Consider the following 19,262-nt stretch of genomic DNA (forward strand, 5'->3'; position numbering starts at 1 on the left):
CTGAACAGGAGCAAGCAGCCAGGGCTAGTGAAGTAATGCCAGTCAGGAGGCATGAAGTCACCCTGAGAGTGCTGGCAGGCCTAGGGTTGCCAACAAAGACAGATTGATGCAAAGGAGGATGGGAAAGTCTCCATATGCAAACGGGGGGAGTACGCAAACGGGGGGGAGTTTGAGGGGCGGAATGCAGTGAAGTCCAATCAGCTTCCATATGCAGATGACCTTGAAACGCTGGCCCAATCAGAGAAGAGTGGCCTAGGCTGCAGTGAGTGGGAGAGAACTCAGGCAACGCAGCCAGTGGATAGAGACACCCTGTGATTGACATATCACAGAGCCAACTAATTTTGGCGGGCATAGAATGTTGCCCTGCGAAAATTCTTTTATATATAAGGACAGGATTGTCATTATTGTGTCTTGACCTTAAAATACCACAGGTGTGCTTTAGTCTCTTGGTCGTGCCAATCATTGGTGGCTTTTCAAGAGAGGTGTGGTCTTGTTGGAGTGACTTGAACTTTTAAAATTGGATTTCTTCTAATTTACATCCTTATAATTTGACCTACAAGATCCAGAAATCCAAGAATTGTCGCCTGGATTTTGGACAGCAGGTTGCCATGGCTATATAGGCTCCTTAGTGTGGAGCCGAAATGTAATGTGAGCGAGGATTTGCATTGGTCAAGAGGCGCAATCCCAGATTAATCAATTTAATAGCCTGATCCACATAGCAACAACAAACTGTGGGTTGTTGTGAGGGACTTGTACTAGAGCTACTTGGTCTTCCTCCTGCGCTTGATTTGGAATTTGGAAGCCAATCATCTACTTGCACGGCAAACTGTAGTTTGTTACTTCTGGAGGCAACAGATCAAACTAATAATTTGTGAGTTAAGTGTAACGGCAGGCAATAGTTTGCCATGAAGAGATAAATTTCTGAGCCATGGGAGGAAGGGGAGAGGCACAGACTTACAGGTTTCCACAGTCTAAATCTCTGGCTGCTGATAAACAGAGGTAGGCACGAGCTTTGTGGGAAATGTATGATTGTGGCTTTTTTGTGACGCTGCTTCTGTGTCTTGAACAGCAGGTCAGAGCATCTAAATCTAGCATGTAAAGTGGGTTTTTTTTCTTTCTCTGTCTCTGGATGCTATTAAAGGCACTGGTGCAGGGAGGAAAAAAAGCTTGGACATGAGGGTTGCCAGCTCTGGGTTGGGAAATACTTGGAGATTTTGGGGGTGGAGACTGAGGAAGGCAGGGTTTGGGGAGGGGATTTTAGTTGGACATAATGCCATAGAATCCACTTTACAAAGCAGCCATTTTCTCCAGGTGAGCTGATCTCTGTCGCCTGGAGATCAGTAATCCCAGGAGATGTCCAGCCAACATCTGGAGGTTGGCAGCCTTGTTAGACACCCAAGTGAAGTGGGTGCGAATATGAGAACAGCCATTCAGTTCCATCCTTTGTTTCGAGCAGGGGTGCTCCAGGTGCCCCTGATGAGCCACTTCCTTTTTATCCTAAGCACCTGAGAGCCAGAGGTATACTGTCACTGTAAATGGAGGTTTAATTTAGCTGTCATGTTTTACTGCAAATTTAAAGTCCAATGGCACCTTTAAGACCAACAAAGGTTTATTCTAGGTATGAGCTTTCGTGTGCACGCACACTTTATCAAATTTGTTGTCCTGCTTCAGACGAACATGGCTAACCAACTGAATTTTACTGCAGTTAATGATTTTGTCCTTCTCCTTGAATTTCTCAAAAAGTTTTTTTTAATTATGGAATTGATGGCATCATACCAATAGGAAAACCTGTAAGGAGTAATGTAGTAACTTCTCAGTTTGCCTTTAGATATTCATGACTGAGAGGATCCCCCCCCCAACTAACTCCAAATTCGTTTTATGGTAAAATGACTACCAGAAATCTAAGATTGGTTCTCATGGGCTGTCCTCTATCAAATTCTTTCTTTGGGGTTTTGATCAAGTAATGTCAAGGTTCACTTGTAATGCTGCTCACGGGGTGGGGGGGAGGCGTCAACCATTTTTCAAGAGCTCAGAGTTTGTTTGTTTCTTAAAAGCTGATTTATTCTTCCATGTTTGCATACTAGTACTTAGCTAAGGAACGCCGAAAATGCATTGGTTTTCTGAATGAGACTCTTGAGTTCACATTTCAGATGTCAGTCAGTTACCATTCGTACTTCCCAACTTAGTGGTCTCAAACCCAGGGAATCTTCCTTTACCATTTTTATTTTTCTGGTGCCACAGGACTGCCCTTTCTTTCTTACTGAAATCTTCAGTTAACTGCATAAAACTTCGTTGTCTTATTTTTCGCACTGTTCAAAAAAGGGGAAATGAGAAACTGGGGGTTGGGAGGATGGTATTCAAAAGTGAAAACGAAAATTTTGTATATAACCCAACTGTTTTATGAGGTATGAGTAGGAATGCCAGCCTCCAGGTGGTAGTCAAAAATGAGAGCTCACGGGAGGAAGTGGAATTCCAAAAACAACTTCCATGACAAAAATAACGAAGAGTCAATAAAGATAAGTTGCAAAACGTATACTGTAGTAATTTCTGTAGAAAAATTTCTTCTATTATCGCTCACACGCTATCGAATACTGCGCAATGAACAATTCGTTTCACAATATTTCACAATATTTGTTTTATCTGAAGAAGAAGAAGAGATTGGATTTATACCCCGCCCTTCACTACCCAAAGGTGTCTCAGAGTGGCTTACAAACTCCTTTCCCTTCCCCTCCCCACAACAGACACCCTGTGAGGTGGGTGGGGCTGAGAGAACTCTGACACAAACTGCTCTTTTTCAAGGACAGCTGTGCCAGAGCTTGTGACTGACCCAAGGTCACATCAGCAGGTGCAAGTGGAGGAGTGGGGAATCAAACCCGGTTCTCCCAGATTAGAGTCCGCGCACTTAACCACTACACAAAACTGCATCTGAGCATGTAGCAATCCCGATTCTTTTCAATTACTACTTATCAACTCTTGAAGGAAACATTCCATGTTGACTCCCTAATAACGGAACCCAAGGTCTTCACAGATAAAGCAAATATTGTCAAACGAATTGTTCATTGCACAGTATTAATTAGCGTGTGAGCAATAATAGAAGAAAATTTTCTACAGAAATGACTACAGTAAACGTTCTTGCAACTTACCTTTATTGACTCTGTTATTTTTGTCACGGATGTTGTTTTTGAAATTCCTGGGTTACAACCCATCTCCAGGTGACAGATCACATGGAGAAAATGACCATTTTGGAAGGTGAACTCTATGCCATTATACCCCATTGAAGTCCTTCTCCAAACCCCACTCTCTGGCTCTCCCCACCCCCCAAAAAAATATCCAGATATTCTCTAACCCGGAGCTGGCAACCCTAAGTGAGAGGGAGAGGCAACTTTAGTATTTATTTTATATCATGAGGGAAATGCACTAACAGATATTTCGACCCTTTTGCAGAGTAATCGAGTCACCTTGAAGATGGATGTGTCTCACACAGAGCACTCTCATGTGATTGGCAAAGGAGGCAATAATATTAAAAAGGTGATGGAGGAGACGGGTTGCCACATCCATTTCCCAGACTCGAATAGAAATAACCAAGCGGAGAAGAGTAATCAAGTGAGTCTTCTCCAAGTCTCTTCATCTATTCTAGCCATAGATATTGGTCAGGGCGTTGTTTTATTTCGTATTCAGAAGCGTTCCTCAAATAGAACTGCTCTACATTTTGAGGGAAAGATGGTGTTTAAGAGGATTGTCAATGTTTGAACACTTCCCCATAAATAGCAGGTCAAGTGGTTTAGAACTTTTTGTTCTCTGATGTGCCAGTTTTCCACAGGCATTTTTTTAAAAATCTAGAGGATTATTTTCTTGCAAACGTATCAATCTGCATTTCTAACTGTTTATTTTAGTTTCTTTATTTGTGTTATCTGTAAACAAGAACATAACAAAATGTTACAGAATATTTTAAAAATGTGGTCAATGTTTTTGGAAGCTGAAGATTTGTATCCCACCCTTCACTCGGAGTCTCAGAGCGCTTACAAACTCCTTTCCCTTCCCCTCCCCACAACAGACACCCTGTAAGGTAGGTGGGGCTGAGAGAGCTGCCCTTTCAAGGACAGCTCTGACAGAACTAAGGCTTGCCCAAGGTCATCCAGCCAGGTGCAAGTGGAAGAGTGGGGAATCAAACCTGGTTCTCCCAGATTAGAGTCTATTCACTTAACTACCACACCAAACTGGCTCTCCAAATGTGGCGTTACAGAATATAACATATTTTATCTAGTTGTTGAATTCATGTTGTCCTCCACAGCTTCCCTCTCCCAAATTTGGCTACATATGCACATGCTCTCTCTTTTCTGTATTGGCTGCTTGCCAGAGTTTTGGTTATCCAGTTTCTCCCTCTTCTGGGATTGTGTTCAATTTCCACTGTCTGGCAAAAATCACTTCAGCAGTTTACCACACATTAGGTGTGCTCACCTGAATTTTTGGAGTGCTGTCATCTCTAGAGGGCCATCCCTGGTACCCTTTCCAAATGCGTAGATTGGCCATCAGAGGCGGTACAAACTATATAAAACAAAACTGTTCCGGAGGGACATTTTTATAGAGGAAATAGGGCTGCATTATAAGAGAATGATTCAGGAAAATGTTTCAGTAGAGGAATGGGATTGCTGTATATTTTTATTGAGCTCCCACAGCATTATATTTCTACTTACATGATATCATTTCTGGCATTGTTTCACATTAAATGTTTAATATTTATGCCTTGTTTGAGATTTCTGCAGTCCTATTACATTGTTTGTCTCCTCATTCTATTGATTGCACTGACTTTCACTGTGCAATCTACGGAGAGCCAGTCTGGTGTAGTGGTTAGGAGCGCAAATTCTAATCTGGGAGAACCAGGTTTGATTCCCCACTCCTCCACTTGCAGCTGCTGGTGTGACCTTGGGTCAGTCACAAGTTCTCTCAGAGCTATTCTCTCAGGAGCAGTCTTCGAGGGAGCTCTCTCAGCCCCATCTCCCTAACAGGGAGTCTGTTGAAGACGCCAGTTAGGTGGGGGGCAGGATCTCCGATCCCTTGTTGCTGCTCTGAGTAGTGGAGGGGGGTACTTAAAAACTGCAGCCTTGGGTTCTTCCCAGAAATTCTTCCCAGATGTGAAAAGGGGTAGTTATAGGAATTGCCAGATTCCTAGAGCTATCCTTTATCCTTTCTGGGTTTTAGCCAATATAGTGCTGCATGCAACAGCACAGCACCCCACTGGCCCACCCAGAACCCTCTCGCTGGTTGCCAGGCCCTGCCTGTCAACCCTGGTAATCCACCTTGACTCACACTTAGTATGGCAGACTATAGATAACATACCAACAGAGTCCATTTTTAAGGGACACCCAAAGCTTTCTTTTTGCAGTTTGTACAATCACAACTCTTCTATAGGCGTTGTGCCTACAGTTATGCAAACAAACAAACAGAATAATCTGTCACACTGTACAAATTACACTAGAGACTTCTGTCTTCTTATACAGTTCTAATTACAAATATAAACAGTCTGCACAGTAATGGTTTTGCCACTGTGCAGAAATATAACGTCTACACCAGTTGAATAGCTCCTGTCAACCTAGTAGTTCGAAAGCAAGAAATTGCAAGTAGATAAATAGGTACCACTTCGGTGGGAAGGTAACAGCGTTCCGTGCGCCTTGGTGTTTAGTCATGGCGGCCACATGACCACAGAGAAGTCTTCGGACAGCGCTGGCTCTTTGGCATGGAAACCAAGATGAGCACCGCCCCCTAGAGTTGGATTCGACTAGCTTTCGAGCACAGGAAACCTTTACCTAAGTCCTTGAAAGTACAAGTCTTTCTTTAGAATGATGCAGTCACCGGCTCACGATGCAGAGAGGTGTTTCAAATAGAAAACACAAAACAGACAGCGCAGGCTCAGGAATAGCCGCAACGTGAACCAAGGGAGTGGCAACGGCATGCCTAGGTTGCTTCGCCATTCCTTAAGGCTTCATTAGGCTGCTTTCCTTAGTGATGGGGCTGCAAACATTAGACTTGCGGTAAATGACAGTCCATTCTGTTGTGGTTGTGTGCCTGCAGTGGCAACCTTGAGCCAGTAACGGCAGCACCCCGTGATTTTACATAGCCAGATAAAATACTTGCCCAGCTGATTATATGGTTTCAGATATGTTTCAAAGACCCGTGGCAATCTGTGATATGGAGCACACGTCTCTCATAAATCTCTCTAAACTCTTCCAAAGCTGCCTATCATCCAGTCTGATTTTGCACATAAAACAGTTTAAATACTTCTATCTCAGAATGATCTTCCAGCGCATCGCTTCCCAATTTCATGTCCTAAATTGTATGTTTTAGTATTTAATCCTTAAATTTTATGAGAAGTGTTATAATTAGAAAATTGTTCTACAATATACTGGAGCTTCTGGAGGTACAGTTGCCTTTTAATTGTGTTTTTAAATATTAAGGCTGCCAGTAGAATTACAGCTTTGAATCAGAACCATACGATCATGGTTAGAATTGAATTTTTCCGATTTCCACAGGTGTCTATAGCAGGACAGCCAGCCGGAGTTGAGTCTGCCAGAGCTAGAATACGGGTAAATATGGGACTGAAACTTGATATAATCTTCTGTAAGACACTTGAAATGAATCAGAATTTTATGCTAATTCTAATTACTTGTAGGCTTGCAGCTGAAGGAAATGTGTTCAGTCCCACAGTATGTGTTGCTTGCATGTACCAAAAGAACATTAAGGGTCACACAGGCTACAATCTGGAGACTTAAAATAGCCATTATAGCTGATCACATTCACTGTTGGCCCCTGCATGAGATCAGAGAATCCAGGGCAGTATCCCTATAAGCAGAAGGGGTGAACAGAGGGTATACGAAAAGGCCCAGCCTTCTGTAGTGCTGCTGCACATGGGGTGCATCAAAACTACACATTCTACGGATCACAGATCTTTGACTGACTTAGTTCCCCCCACCCATGTAATGGCATTCCCTAGTCAAAGGTTGCTAAAGCAGATAATAGTACTACAGCTGTGCATGGAAGCATTTTGATTTGAGGGGCATGAGTACAATTCAGAGCTGTGTTCCAAATGTGTTTTTACAATATACCTCTCCCCTTCCCATATTTTATTTCCAAATCTGAGGAAAGATGATGATGGAAGATCCTCGTGGTTCTTCTTTAAATGAAAGGGTACACATGTTCACCATTATTAAGGTCCTGAGCCTTCTGACCTACAACTTGGGTTTTATATAACAGCTTATCCGTGGAAGTCCACCAAAGCCTTAAGCATAGAGGATCGAATAAAAACTTTGTGCTGCTTTCTAGTTCGCTTTCAGTGCTCTTTCATGTGTGTCCGTAGTATTTTATTATCATCTTATGTATGAACCACTGATTGAAGCTGATCTGTATTATGCCTTAAAATTTCATTTGATTGTATTGGGATCATTAGAACTATGTGCTTTACTGTTCCTAAGAGTTGAGTTTTTATTCAGATGGTTAAACGTTTAGCAGGGTAACAATCCTGCTCCATTCTGGCCATGATTGCACAACGTAATTCCAGAAAGCAAGTTTGTATGCCACAGGAAAGGGCTCTTCAGGACACCTAATGCTCCACAATGTGCAACTTTGTGATAGGCTAAATAGGTTCTTAATTAGTGCTGAGTATTTTCTGTGTTTGATTTGATCGTGTTCTAGGAGCTGCTTCCACTGGTCCTAATGTTTGAATTACCTATAGCTGGAATCCTTCAACCAATCCCAGATCCAAATTCTCCCACCATTCAGCATATATCTCAGACATACAACATTTCAGTGTCTTTTAAGCAACGTTCCCGGACATATGGTGCTACAGTCATCATCAGAGGATCTCAGAATAATGCTAGTGCTGTGAAGGTAATATCTGAAATCACTGTCATTGTTGTAAAGGTCAGAGTTCCAGTTTCCGTTTGACCAGCATCTGCTTATCCCTGCTTGGCTTTTGTCTGGTTCGTAGTCACTCCCAGTGAGTATTGAAGCTATCCTAGATCTTGGCATCACATCCAATGGATTCATTCTTACAGATTCTTCAAGGTGGCTTTTAAACAAGAGGGAAGGGTGACTTCTATAACAAGACTTTTTCAAAAATATGCGGCATGCATGATAGACATAACCAAGTTTGAGTTTTCTGCAATTTGTAACTCTGTAGTATGCTTGTACACAGGGCTATTTTTGGGCAGGAACGCACAGGAACGGAGTTCCGGCTGGCTTCAGAGTTGGTCACGCCCACTACAGGCAAAACCCCCGCATGCATGGCTACAGAGGGAAGGCTTGGAGAGCGACCCCCCCTGGCCACTCCAAGGTGGGCGGGCCAGGGGCCCCCTGGAAGGATCGGGGAGTCATTTAAATGCCTCCCTATGCCTTCCCTGGCCTGTCCAAGGACGGGCTTGCTCGGGCAAGGCAAGGGAAGGCAGTTTAAACTGCCTTCCCTTCCCTCCGAGGGCTGGCTTGCCTGGGCTCCCCGCAACTGTGGGGTGCCCAGGCAAGCCAAAGGAAGGTATGGGGGTGTGGCCTAATAGGCTAATGAGTTTCTGCTGTTGGGTGTGGCCTATTATGCTAATGAGTTCCTGCTGGGCTTTTTCTACAAAAAAAGCTCTGCTTGTACATATTTTCAGTTATATATCATCCATATATTGGGTTGGACTGAACCACCTTTTTGGCTGGTGAAAGAGGAAAGAGAGGATCTCCCTCGACAACAAGAAAGCCTGGTAGGGGTCATGGGACCTACACAGACAAAAGACATGATGAGGGGCAATGGCTCAGTGGCAGAGCATCGGCTTGGCATGCAGAAGGTCCCAGGTGTTTGGGAAGACGTCTGCCTGGGACCCTGGAGAACTGCTGCCAGTCCGTATAGACAATATTGACTCTGATGGACCAATGGTCTGGTTCAATATAAGGCAGCTTCATATAACGTGTAGGACGGGATGCAATAAGTAGGAGAACTGGACAAGATTATATTAAAGAGTTGGCTGGATCCGACTCATTCAGATAAAACCTAAACAAAGCCTAGGGATGCCAGTCTCCAGGTGGGGGCAGGGGATCCCCTGATTTTGTGGGTTCCTGCTGGCCAGCTGGCTGGCAAGGGAAACCCCACCTGTAACAGCAGCCACCCCCCTCTCTCCTCCTGCAAGATTTAAAGGACCCTCCAGCTGATCGGTGGGAACACATGGCCTGCTGATCAGCTGGAAGGCTCTTTAAATCTTGCAGAGAAGGGGGAGAAGAAGAAGAGGAGGAGGAGATTGGATTTATACCCCGCCCTTCACTAACCAAAGGAGTCTCAAAGCAGCTTACAGTCTCCTTTCCCTTCCCCTCCCTACAAGACCCACTCTGTGAGGTAGGTGGGGCTGAGAGAGCTCTCTCGAGAACTGCCCTCGAGAGAACAGCTCTGAAGGAACTTATGACTGACCCACAGTCGCACCAGCAGCTGCAAGTGGAGGAGTGGGGACTCAAACCCGGTTCTCCCAGATTAGAGTCCACACTTCTAACCACGACACCAAAGTAGCCACACACCTGGCCGCTTGGAGTTCAGGCGTGTGGAGCGCTGGCGTGCCCGCTTGCCAAAACCATTTAAAGGGAAGGTTCCCTTTAAATGGTTCTTGCAAACTGGCACCAATAGGGGGTGCATCCCTAGCATGACGATGTCACTTCTGTGTGATGTCATCGTGTTGAGGACATCCCCTCCAAGGAATGCCCCCCCAAAGTCCCCCGCCAGCAACGAGGCAGGACCTGTTAACCCTGACAAAGCCTGACAACTGTTAAGTGTGGAAGAAAAAAGTATTTTAGGTCCATGGGTATCTCCGATAGCGCTGATACCTTATAGTCAGATATCTTCTACACTTGATTTATTTGGAGAATTAACTGGCTGGTCTCAACACAAATTAATACAGGTTAATAACCTGTTAGGACCTGCGGTGGCTCAAGTGGTTAAGATGCTGAACTGCAGGCTGTGGAAGGTCAGTAGTTCAGCAGTTCAAGACCCGGGTGCCGCATGACGGAGTGAGCTCCCGTCTCTAGTTCCAGCTCCTGCCAACCTAGCAGTTCGAAAGCAAGAAATTGCAAGTAGATAAATAGGGACCACTTCAGTGGGAAGGTAACAGCGTTCCGTGCGGCTTGGTGTTTAGTCATGCCGGCCACATGACCACGGAAACGTCTTCGGACAGCGCTGGCTCTTCGGCTTGGAAACGGAGATGAGCACCGCAACCCTAGAGTCAGATTCGATGGGCTTTCGAGCAAGGGAACCTTTACCTTTACTTTAATAACCTGTTGGACGGAAGATGGAATTTTATCCTGTGCGGAAGTATCAGAGAGAATGAACAGTGCCATCCGCCTCTTCCTTCAGTGCTTTCAGTTGAGAGCTACAGCACAAACAATGTGGAGGAAGGGATTGTTCAGTCAAAAACAATCTGAATTGTTATTGGATCAGTATTAAAAGAACAAGTTGGAAGAACGTGCCAACTCTGGTATAAACTCCAGATTGAGGGATAATGCTACAAAAGACAAATGATGAAAAAATACCGGGTGTCCCATTTTACAGCAGGAGTGGGACTGAAGTTGGGAGAACAGCGATGCTTTTATAAATGAAATGGGATGCTTTTATAAACTTTAGTGAAGGTGGTTGAGGTTGGAATATATTTTTGACAATGATAGTAGAGGTTGTTGGCAACAATGAACTTGAAGAGGAGAATGTGCTATCGAGTTGCAACCGACTTGTGCCGAACCCCATCCATGAGGCATTCCAAGCAAGAGATGAGTGGAGGTCGTTCCCCATTGCCTTGCTCCTCATAGCAACCGGAGTCTTCCTTGGTGGTCTCCCATCCAAGTACTGACCCGGGCCAACCCTGCTTTAAACACTCAAGGTCTGATGAGCCTGAGCTAAGCTGGGCTATTTGGGCTAGAATGCAAACACAGATATAATGCAAGTGTTCTGGGAATGCCCATTAATACTGTTTTTGCAGTAACATCGTTTAGGTATCGTGTTGTTTTTAATTCAGATTAATTGAATACCTCTTGCCTTGCAGAATGAGTAACCTGACTGCAAAAGCTTATCTCATTTTTTTTTCCCTTCAAAAAAAACAAACAGGAAGGAACTGCTATGCTTTTGGAGCACCTGGCTGGTAGCCTGGCTTCCGCGATCCCTGTGAGCACGCAACTCGATATAGCAGCTCAGCATCATCTCTTTATGATGGGTCGAAATGGCAGCAACATTAAGCATATCATGCAGAGGACTGGTGCTCAGATCCATTTCCCCGATCCCAGTAACCCACAGAAGAAATCCACAGTCTACCTCCAGGGCACTATCGAGTCCGTCTGTCTTGCCAGACAGTACCTCATGGTAAATAATTTACATGAAAGCTTTGGGGAAACATCAGATCGTATTAAGGGAGGAGGGTTGTTCATGGGATCAAATGGATGCTAGGTAGGGCCCCGGGTTGACCCTCTAGTGCAGCGGTTCTCAACCTGTGGGTCGCGACCCTTTCACAGGGGTCGCCTAAGACCATCGGAAAACACAAATTTTCGATGGTCTTATGATAGCAATGAAAGTAATTTTATGGTTGGGGGGGTCACCACAACATGAGGAACTGTATTCTAGTGTATGCTTGGCAGTGCCACTGCTCCCCTTGCTTAGCTGTCCGTGGGCATCAACCCAAATCTGGGCTATACGACTTCAGATTACAGGTAGGTCCTCCCATTACAGAATACTCTTCTGGGCAACTCTGCTCATAAAGAAGTATGTTGAGGAGGAAATCACCCCAACATCTCGGATTGTCGCTATTGGGTTTTTTTGTGTATGACATACTAGTGGGTCATTTGACACCCCCCCCCAGCACAGGTTTATAACCTCATCTCATTAAGAGTATCTGGCGGTATATGTTTCCAAACACGAGCGTCTCATTCACGCACTTCTTCTTAAGTGTACATATACAGCATCTAAAGTAGATACATTTGTCTAGACTCTAGGTGATATGGTGTGATCCAATGAATGTTAAGTACTTCTAAGTACCATTGATTTCAATGGGAGAATTGAATCTTTCCTATTCAAATCAACGGGACTGAAAAGTGCTAAACCTCAGGTGGAATGTGCCCATGAGGTAGAGCCTGCTAGCTTATGAACGATTTTAACTGTATACATCTGGAGTGAATACTTTTTTTTAAAAAAAAAGAGGGGTTTCAAGTCCCAGCAATTCTTTTTGCAAAAATCTGCTTACCAGCTCCTAATGTTGGAGTGAGCTAGCAAAATCTTTAAAATATCTTCTTGAGGGTTTTTTAAAGCAGAATATTGGAATTTGAGGCTTATGAATCCAGGGAATCATTGAGTTTTCCTCTCTTATAACCCCGGAGACAACTGTGAATTTTGACTTGTGTCACAGTAATTTGTAATGTGTACTCCCTTTCGATAGTAATTAACGTGGCCATTCTTTCTTTCAATGCTGCAGGGAAGTGCACTTATAATTGGATGGTAAGACATGGTTCCATTTTATCTATATAATCTGTGATTACTAAGAATCCACCTAGCAGCATTCAGTGTGCAGGAAGAAATTGATCTAGAACCATGGTCTTTAATACTGTTAGATGAAAAAAGGGATGCAGTCGTTTTCTATTTAGAGATGTCAAAAAAAAATTAATTTGCTTGTGATAGCGAAGATTTTGTGCTCCTTAAATATTCTAAACAATAGCGAGCAGATTAAGTGCTAGCATAATTTCACAGGTGATACTAAGCCTTCCTTAAGTATTCAGTATGTCTAATGACTGTTAAAGTATAATAGAGAACTGTGTTAGAATCTGAGATGCATCATAATCCATAGATTTTCTTTTCATTCACATTTCAAGCATTGGAAATAATGGAAGTATTGTTTCACTTGTAGTGTAACAAACGTGTGCTAAAATGTTTTGGATCCCAACAAAAATAACCACTGGTCAAAGTATTTCTGTCAGCAGAATGTGACTTTCTCTCCTCCTCCTTCCCGCTGTAGCCCAAAATTCCTCACAAATTGCTGTTCCCTGGGGACGGGAGACCCCCTTCCCCCCAGAAACAGCAGAAAGAGGAAGTTGGAGATCAGCAATGGGATGTGGGAATCGATAAAAATTATCTCCCTTTCTGCCTGAGGAAGTTGTTAGGTTGGACCCATCCCAGTGAAATTCTTGGTATTACTAAATAGTCCGTTGTTCTTCCAGTGTTCAGGTGCCTTTTGCCATTTTTGTTTAATTTACTACACTACACCGATTGTTTAATTTAACATCTGCATTTGAGTGAAGTTCATAGTTTCATAGTGAACGTCACGGTTTGCGTGTTTCTCGACATCAAGATAAAGCTTTTCATTAGCATCTGAAGATTTACTGTTGGCCATTTTCGATCAATGGGCATGTTCACGAATCATTTATGCAGGCTGAGTTCAAACGTGGTATTAAACTGTGGCTTAATGGTTAAATTCGAATGCTGGCCATTCCACTGTCGATGGCATCGGGGACCCAGGCAGCAGATTGTCATGGTGATGAGCTAACCTGATGTGTGTGTTATGACTATGTTTAAATTACCATACTACTGAAGTCTACGGAGGTCAGATTCTAGTGTTTTAATATCATTAGTTTTTACGTCTTGAGGTTTGTACTCTTAAACATTGTATTTTGCTGCATCTTGGGTTTTTTCCCCCTCTAGAGTCGGATTCGACTGGCTTTCAAGCAAGGGAACCTTTACCTTTACCTTTATCCAACAGAGCATTGACTAGAGGCACAAAGGATTTCTTGCCCATCTGTTTCCTCTCCTGCCATCCCTTCCAAGCATTGGCGTTGCCCCAGTTCCCAAGAATTATTTTCAGTGTTACAGGACCCATGTGAAGAAATAGCCATGCAGATTGGACTGCTCCAGTGTGGAGGAAGAAGGCAGAAAAATTGCTCCATTCCCCTGTTCAAGGGCTTCCCCTCAGTCTTTTCAGTAATGTCAGAATAGCTCTTTATTCCTCACTTAGCACCTCACTACCATCAGTTCACTTTCCCTCCCGTTTGCCTTTAAAGCAAATACCAAAATGATTTTTGGGGTGAAGGCCACCTAACAGGCACACAGAGTTCCATCCATTCTCTGTTTGACACCCCTGTGTTAGGTGGCATCTGAATGCAGCCTCCATGTATTCAGCTATCTCTTAACCATCAAAGTTACTGGTATTCATTACAGAGCTGGTGCAAAGCATAGGATGGGCAAACTGGTTCCCACCTGTAGTGTATCAGGCCCTGACAGGGCCATGCATGCCTGGACTTGTCCACGCACAAATACCTCTAGCTTCAGACCGAAAGACAATGGGCAAGTAGGATCCTAGCCAGGCCCAATGAAAGGGCTAGGTCCCTTCTCTGTTTGACACCCCTATGTTAGGTGGCGTCTGAATGCAGCCTCCGTGTATTCAGCTATCTCTTAACCATCAAAGTTACTGGTATTCATTACAGGGCTGGTGCAAGGCATAGGATGGGCAAACTGATTCCCACCCTAGTCTTATTTGCAATATTTCTGTTCCGTTTTAATCTTGTCATGTGAGAAATCAAAAGTAAGAGGGGGGCATGTCCATTTTAGTCTGGAAGCACGGAGCTATTAAGATTTTCCAAAGCTGTCATCGTTGGCAGTCCAGGTGCTGCACAAGTTGTCTGTTTCTCACTTGAGTACAAAATGTGGAAGAGGAAATCAATAAAAATGTTTCCTGTATTGATGGCAAACTGAAGTCTACACACTGCTGTGCAGGAGGCATTAAGTGTCCTCTGAGTCTGTGATGACTCTTTGCGGGCTAGCTATTTTCATCGGATTTTGTAATTGATCTTTTCAGGGTTGCCTTCCTCTTGTGCTGATGTTCGATATGAAGGAAGAAATCGATGTAGAACCACACTTTATAACTCAACTAATGGAACAGCTGGATGTCTTCATTAGTATTAAGCCAAAGCCAAAGCAACCAAGCAAGGTGGGTCACAGATCTGTCCTTTGCATGGGAGAGTCATTTTTGTTCTTATGCTGACTCTAGTATACATAATTAGAAAGTTTTGCTCATTATTAACAATACTTTTGTGATACCTGCTTCAGCAGAGTAACTGTGATACCAATCTGTATTTTTAAGGGATGAATCTAGTTTTGGATTTCTGAGAAATGCACTTTTCAGTAATTCAGAAGCTCTGTGCCAGTCCACCCTGTGCTTCTAATACAATCAGGAATCTAAGTCATACCAAGGTAAAAGAGGGTGATAGTCCTGTGATCCACTCTTGATCCCTAACTATGGGTGATTGTTGCATCTTCAATCAATAACAGTGATGCTGCTGCCAATCTGTTTCCTTAAAAAAAAAAATCCATGGGCTCCAGAAATGCAGTTCAACATTATCACGCAAGTTCACTGTGTAATAAGAGCTTTCAAGAGCAGAAGAAGAGGAGAGTCGTTTTTTATTCCCCCCCCCTCCCAATACCTTAAGGAGTCTCAAAGCGACTTACAATCGCTTTCCCTTCCTTTCCCCATGACAGGCACCTTATGAAATAGGTGGGGTTGAGAGAGCTCTGAGAGAACTGGGACTGACTCAACAGGCTTCATGTGGAGGAGGAGTGAGGGGGAATCAAGCCCGATTCTCCAGATTAGAGGCTTAACCACTGTACCACATCCTGAGGGACTTTCCTCTCTTTTCAAAATAATTTCTAAGGCCAAAATTAGCGTTCCTCTCTCCACAACAAAGAAGCTGCTGATTTGGCTTACTTTCCCTTCGTCTGAATGTACTCAGGTGCCCTTGCATGGAATTGACGGCAGGAAGTGTGGGTGACCTGCACTGTGTGTTGGATCTCATCCACAGAAGCAGGTGATGCGCATGCGTCTCTCATGGGGACAGAACACACTGTTTTCCTTTGGTGTGTTGGGTTTAACAAACTCCCTGCTTGAATTCTGAAAAACACAAGTCACTGGAGTTGCCTCGCGGTGCAGCCGCCGTTTGCCCCGACATCATTTGTCAATTTCACACCCGAGGCTGCGGGGCTGCATTTGACCCGCGGCTTCGCCCGATTTCCTTCGCAGTTTCGTAATCCTCAAAAAACAGGATCACGAAACTGCGGAGGAAATCGGGCGAAGCTGCGAGTCAAAATGCAGCCCCGCAGCTTCGGGTGTGAAATTGACATGTTTGTGTCGGGGCAAACGGTCGCCCAGTGACTGCCTCTTGCTATTCCAGGGCTTGTGCAAAAGGCATACGTGACCGTCCATATTTCAAGGGAAGTGGCTCATTTGCCAGGATTCTGAACGTTTGATTGACGCTGGCTTCCACAATTCTGCCGCTCTTGTGCCAATCTCTGTCTTAAGGGATGAAGACAAAATTAACATCTTGCAACATTTGGGAGACATTAATAGGAACAAGAGTTAAATATGGCAAGATCCTCTACAGTTACAATTGGATAATATCTCCTATTATCCTGCTTTTAACTTTACAATATTGCCTAATTTGTATCTGGCTGCGTTTGAACTGGCGTACCGTACTGTGGTTTCAGTTTCACTACCTGCCCCCCCCAAAAGTCAATATTTATTTTCTTGATATCGCAGTAAAACTTTTAATAATAAAGGCTTCCAAGGAAAGTGAGAGCAGAGCCCATAATTCTTTTTTTTTAATGTGGTTTTGAGAGCTGAAAGAAAGACAAGCAAGAAGGGGGGGGGCAAGCCAGATGTTCTAACATTTCCTTAAATGATATCTGGCATCTTTACTAAACTTCGGGCTGATTTGCTCACAGCCTCCAAACGCTGCCGCTCCTGTGGTTCATAGGTTTGTGCGGCAGAAACGTTATTTGAGTCCTCGCCCATGAACCTGGTTTTCCCTTTACAACACTGATCTTCCAAAAGCGTTGCAGTGCTAAGGTGAAGCAGGACCCTGTGACGTAGCACTTGAGCATCTTCTTGGTGCTGTGTACTTTCAGTTCAAGCTAGCGTGGCTTTGAACACACATTTGGAAATGGCTCTTGTGAAGAGAAGAAGAAGTAGAAGAGAGTGGATTTATACCCCGCCCTTCACTTGGAGTCTCAGAGCGGCTTACAAACTCCTTTCCCTTCCCCTCCCCACAACAGACACCCTGTGAGGTGGGTGGGGCTGAGAGAGCTCTTGACAGAAACTGCTCTTTTTCAAGAACAGCTGTGCCAGAACTTGTGACTGACCCAAGGTCATCCAGCAGGTGCAAGTGGAGGAGTGGGGAATCAAACCCGGTTCTCCCAGATAAGAGTCCGCGCACTTAACCACTACACCAAACTGGCTCTGATATTTATTCTCTGAAGGAGTATGAACACTGTAGTACCAGTCTCCAAGAATGAAATCTGCGCGCATATTTAAGTTTATGGAATATCCGCAGTCCTCCTGAAGACCGGGACCTGTGATTTTTGTCCCAGTCCTTGCCACCTAGAGGCACACCAAGGCTATATGGACTTAAACTCCCTCTCTCTGCAAAACAAGGACCTGCCTAGTAAATGAGCTTCCTTTCTTCCTGTTGGAGCAGTCCCCTTCTCATCTTTTCCATTCTTGATGTTAACTTTGGTTCTTCACTACACAAACGCAGTTTCTTATTACCATAAAATCTATATTTGAACATAAGAACGTAAGAGAAGCCAATGTTGGATCAGGTCAGTGGCCCATCCAGTCCAACACTCTGTCACACAGTGGCCAAAAATACCAGGTGCCATCAGGAGATCCATCAGTGGGGCCAGGACACTAGAAGCCCTCCCACTGTTGACCCCCCCCCCAAGCACTCTTTAAACAAAACATGTGTCTCGGACAAAGCAATTTACAAATGGCTATTTCCCACTGTTTACATGGGTTTGTGTTGGTGTACATGCTTTTTTTTTTGCCCCCCCCCCCGAAGGGGAATTTTTTATTTTTTTGCATTTTCTACACACTACAATTATGGGATAGGGGAAGGGATACTAATACCCTAACACTAATACTATGGGTGATGGGTAAAAGAGCTCTTATACATATATATCTACTTGATAGGGAAAGGAAAACTATCATTCTAATCTATTTCATCTACTGGATTTGGAGAAAGGAAGTCTAATACATGTCACGATCTGGATAGTTGAAAAAATAATGCTTTTTAACCTAATATAACAGGTGATACAAAGATTTGATTCAATTATGATAGTACACATTTAATAGCTTAACATAATTACTGCCTTTAGTACTATTGTCTTAGTTCTAGAGTCTTGTCTTCTTGCGTTTCTTCGTTTTCAGGAGTTTGGGGGCAGCCTCTCCTTTCTCCGATTCAGATGATTCTGATGATGTGGAATTTTGGCTTATTGAATCCTGTGAGTAGGATTCTTCTTCTTCCTCCCTATCTGGTTTGAAATTCTTTTCCTTCTGCTTCTTTTTTATATTAAACATTTGATCCATAAATGTTTCCACTTTTGGCACAGAGTCAATTTTATATTTTTTGTTCTGATAATTGAAGCTCAGCCCTTCCAGGAATAACCATCTGTATGGTATTTCCTTTTTTTGCAGAGTGAGAGTAAGCATCCTGTAGCCTTTCCTCCATTTTCTAACTTCAAAAGGGATGCTTTTAAAATTTTTATGTCTTCATTCTTGATTCATTGTTGACTAACACCAGTTCTCTGGTAGCTCGTTTCATGAATTTTAGTTAGGTTTCCCCTCGGAGTTTGTTTTTCTTTATAAATTCCGGATAGGTTCTGTAAGCCACATCCATTTCTTTTATTAAATCTTCTTGTTTATAATCCATTAATGGGACCAAGGCAACCCCCAAAAGTTCTTTTAAATCCTTGTTCTTCTCTTCAAGGATCCCATGGAAACATAGAACGTACATGGATCTTTCCAGCTGGAGCTGTATTAGTTGCATTTTATCAGAGGATCTCTCCTTCTCTGCTTCATCCACTCTTTTGTTAATGCTCTCAGTCTGTTTTTCCATCTTTTTCAACATTTTCTCAGTTGCTGAGGTTCTTCTATCCATTTGATTCAATTGTTTTTGGCCATTGTCCAGCTTAGTGTTGAGGTTAGTCATCTGATCCATTAGGGGGCGCAGTGCATTTGCTAGCAATGAAGAAAAGTCTGTAGTTACTTCCTGGTTCTGGGAGGGAGTCGTTGGTATGTTATTTCCGGTCCCCAGTTTTTTCCCCGGCCCCCTCCGTCCTCTCCCAGCCATAATATCAACAAGCAGTAAGTTTTCCAAAACAAGACAAAAGTTATGCGATTTAGTCCCGCTTTGTATACTTTAGCAGTTTTTGCATTCGCTTAACTTCTTATGCGTTTATT

At 43.6% G+C, this 19,262-nt stretch overlaps 1 protein-coding gene across 1 annotated transcript in view; it reads left to right on the forward strand.

Annotated features, from left to right (window-relative positions):
• The window catches only part of BICC1 (BicC family RNA binding protein 1), a gene marked incomplete at its 5' end in the record, with an annotated part of 55,872 nt that overhangs the window by 3,841 nt on the left and 32,769 nt on the right, over positions 1–19,262 (forward strand). Inside the window, 5 exons of the mRNA XM_015419918.1 lie at positions 3,445–3,603; positions 6,528–6,581; positions 7,687–7,881; positions 11,105–11,356; positions 14,829–14,960. Coding sequence (XP_015275404.1) covers positions 3,445–3,603; positions 6,528–6,581; positions 7,687–7,881; positions 11,105–11,356; positions 14,829–14,960 — 792 coding nt within the window. The remainder of the gene's footprint in view (positions 1–3,444; positions 3,604–6,527; positions 6,582–7,686; positions 7,882–11,104; positions 11,357–14,828; positions 14,961–19,262) is intronic.

This window comes from Gekko japonicus, unplaced genomic scaffold (genome assembly GCF_001447785.1).
Source record: "Gekko japonicus isolate JY-2015 unplaced genomic scaffold, Gekko_japonicus_V1.1 scaffold3513, whole genome shotgun sequence".
NCBI lineage: Eukaryota > Metazoa > Chordata > Lepidosauria > Squamata > Gekkonidae > Gekko > Gekko japonicus.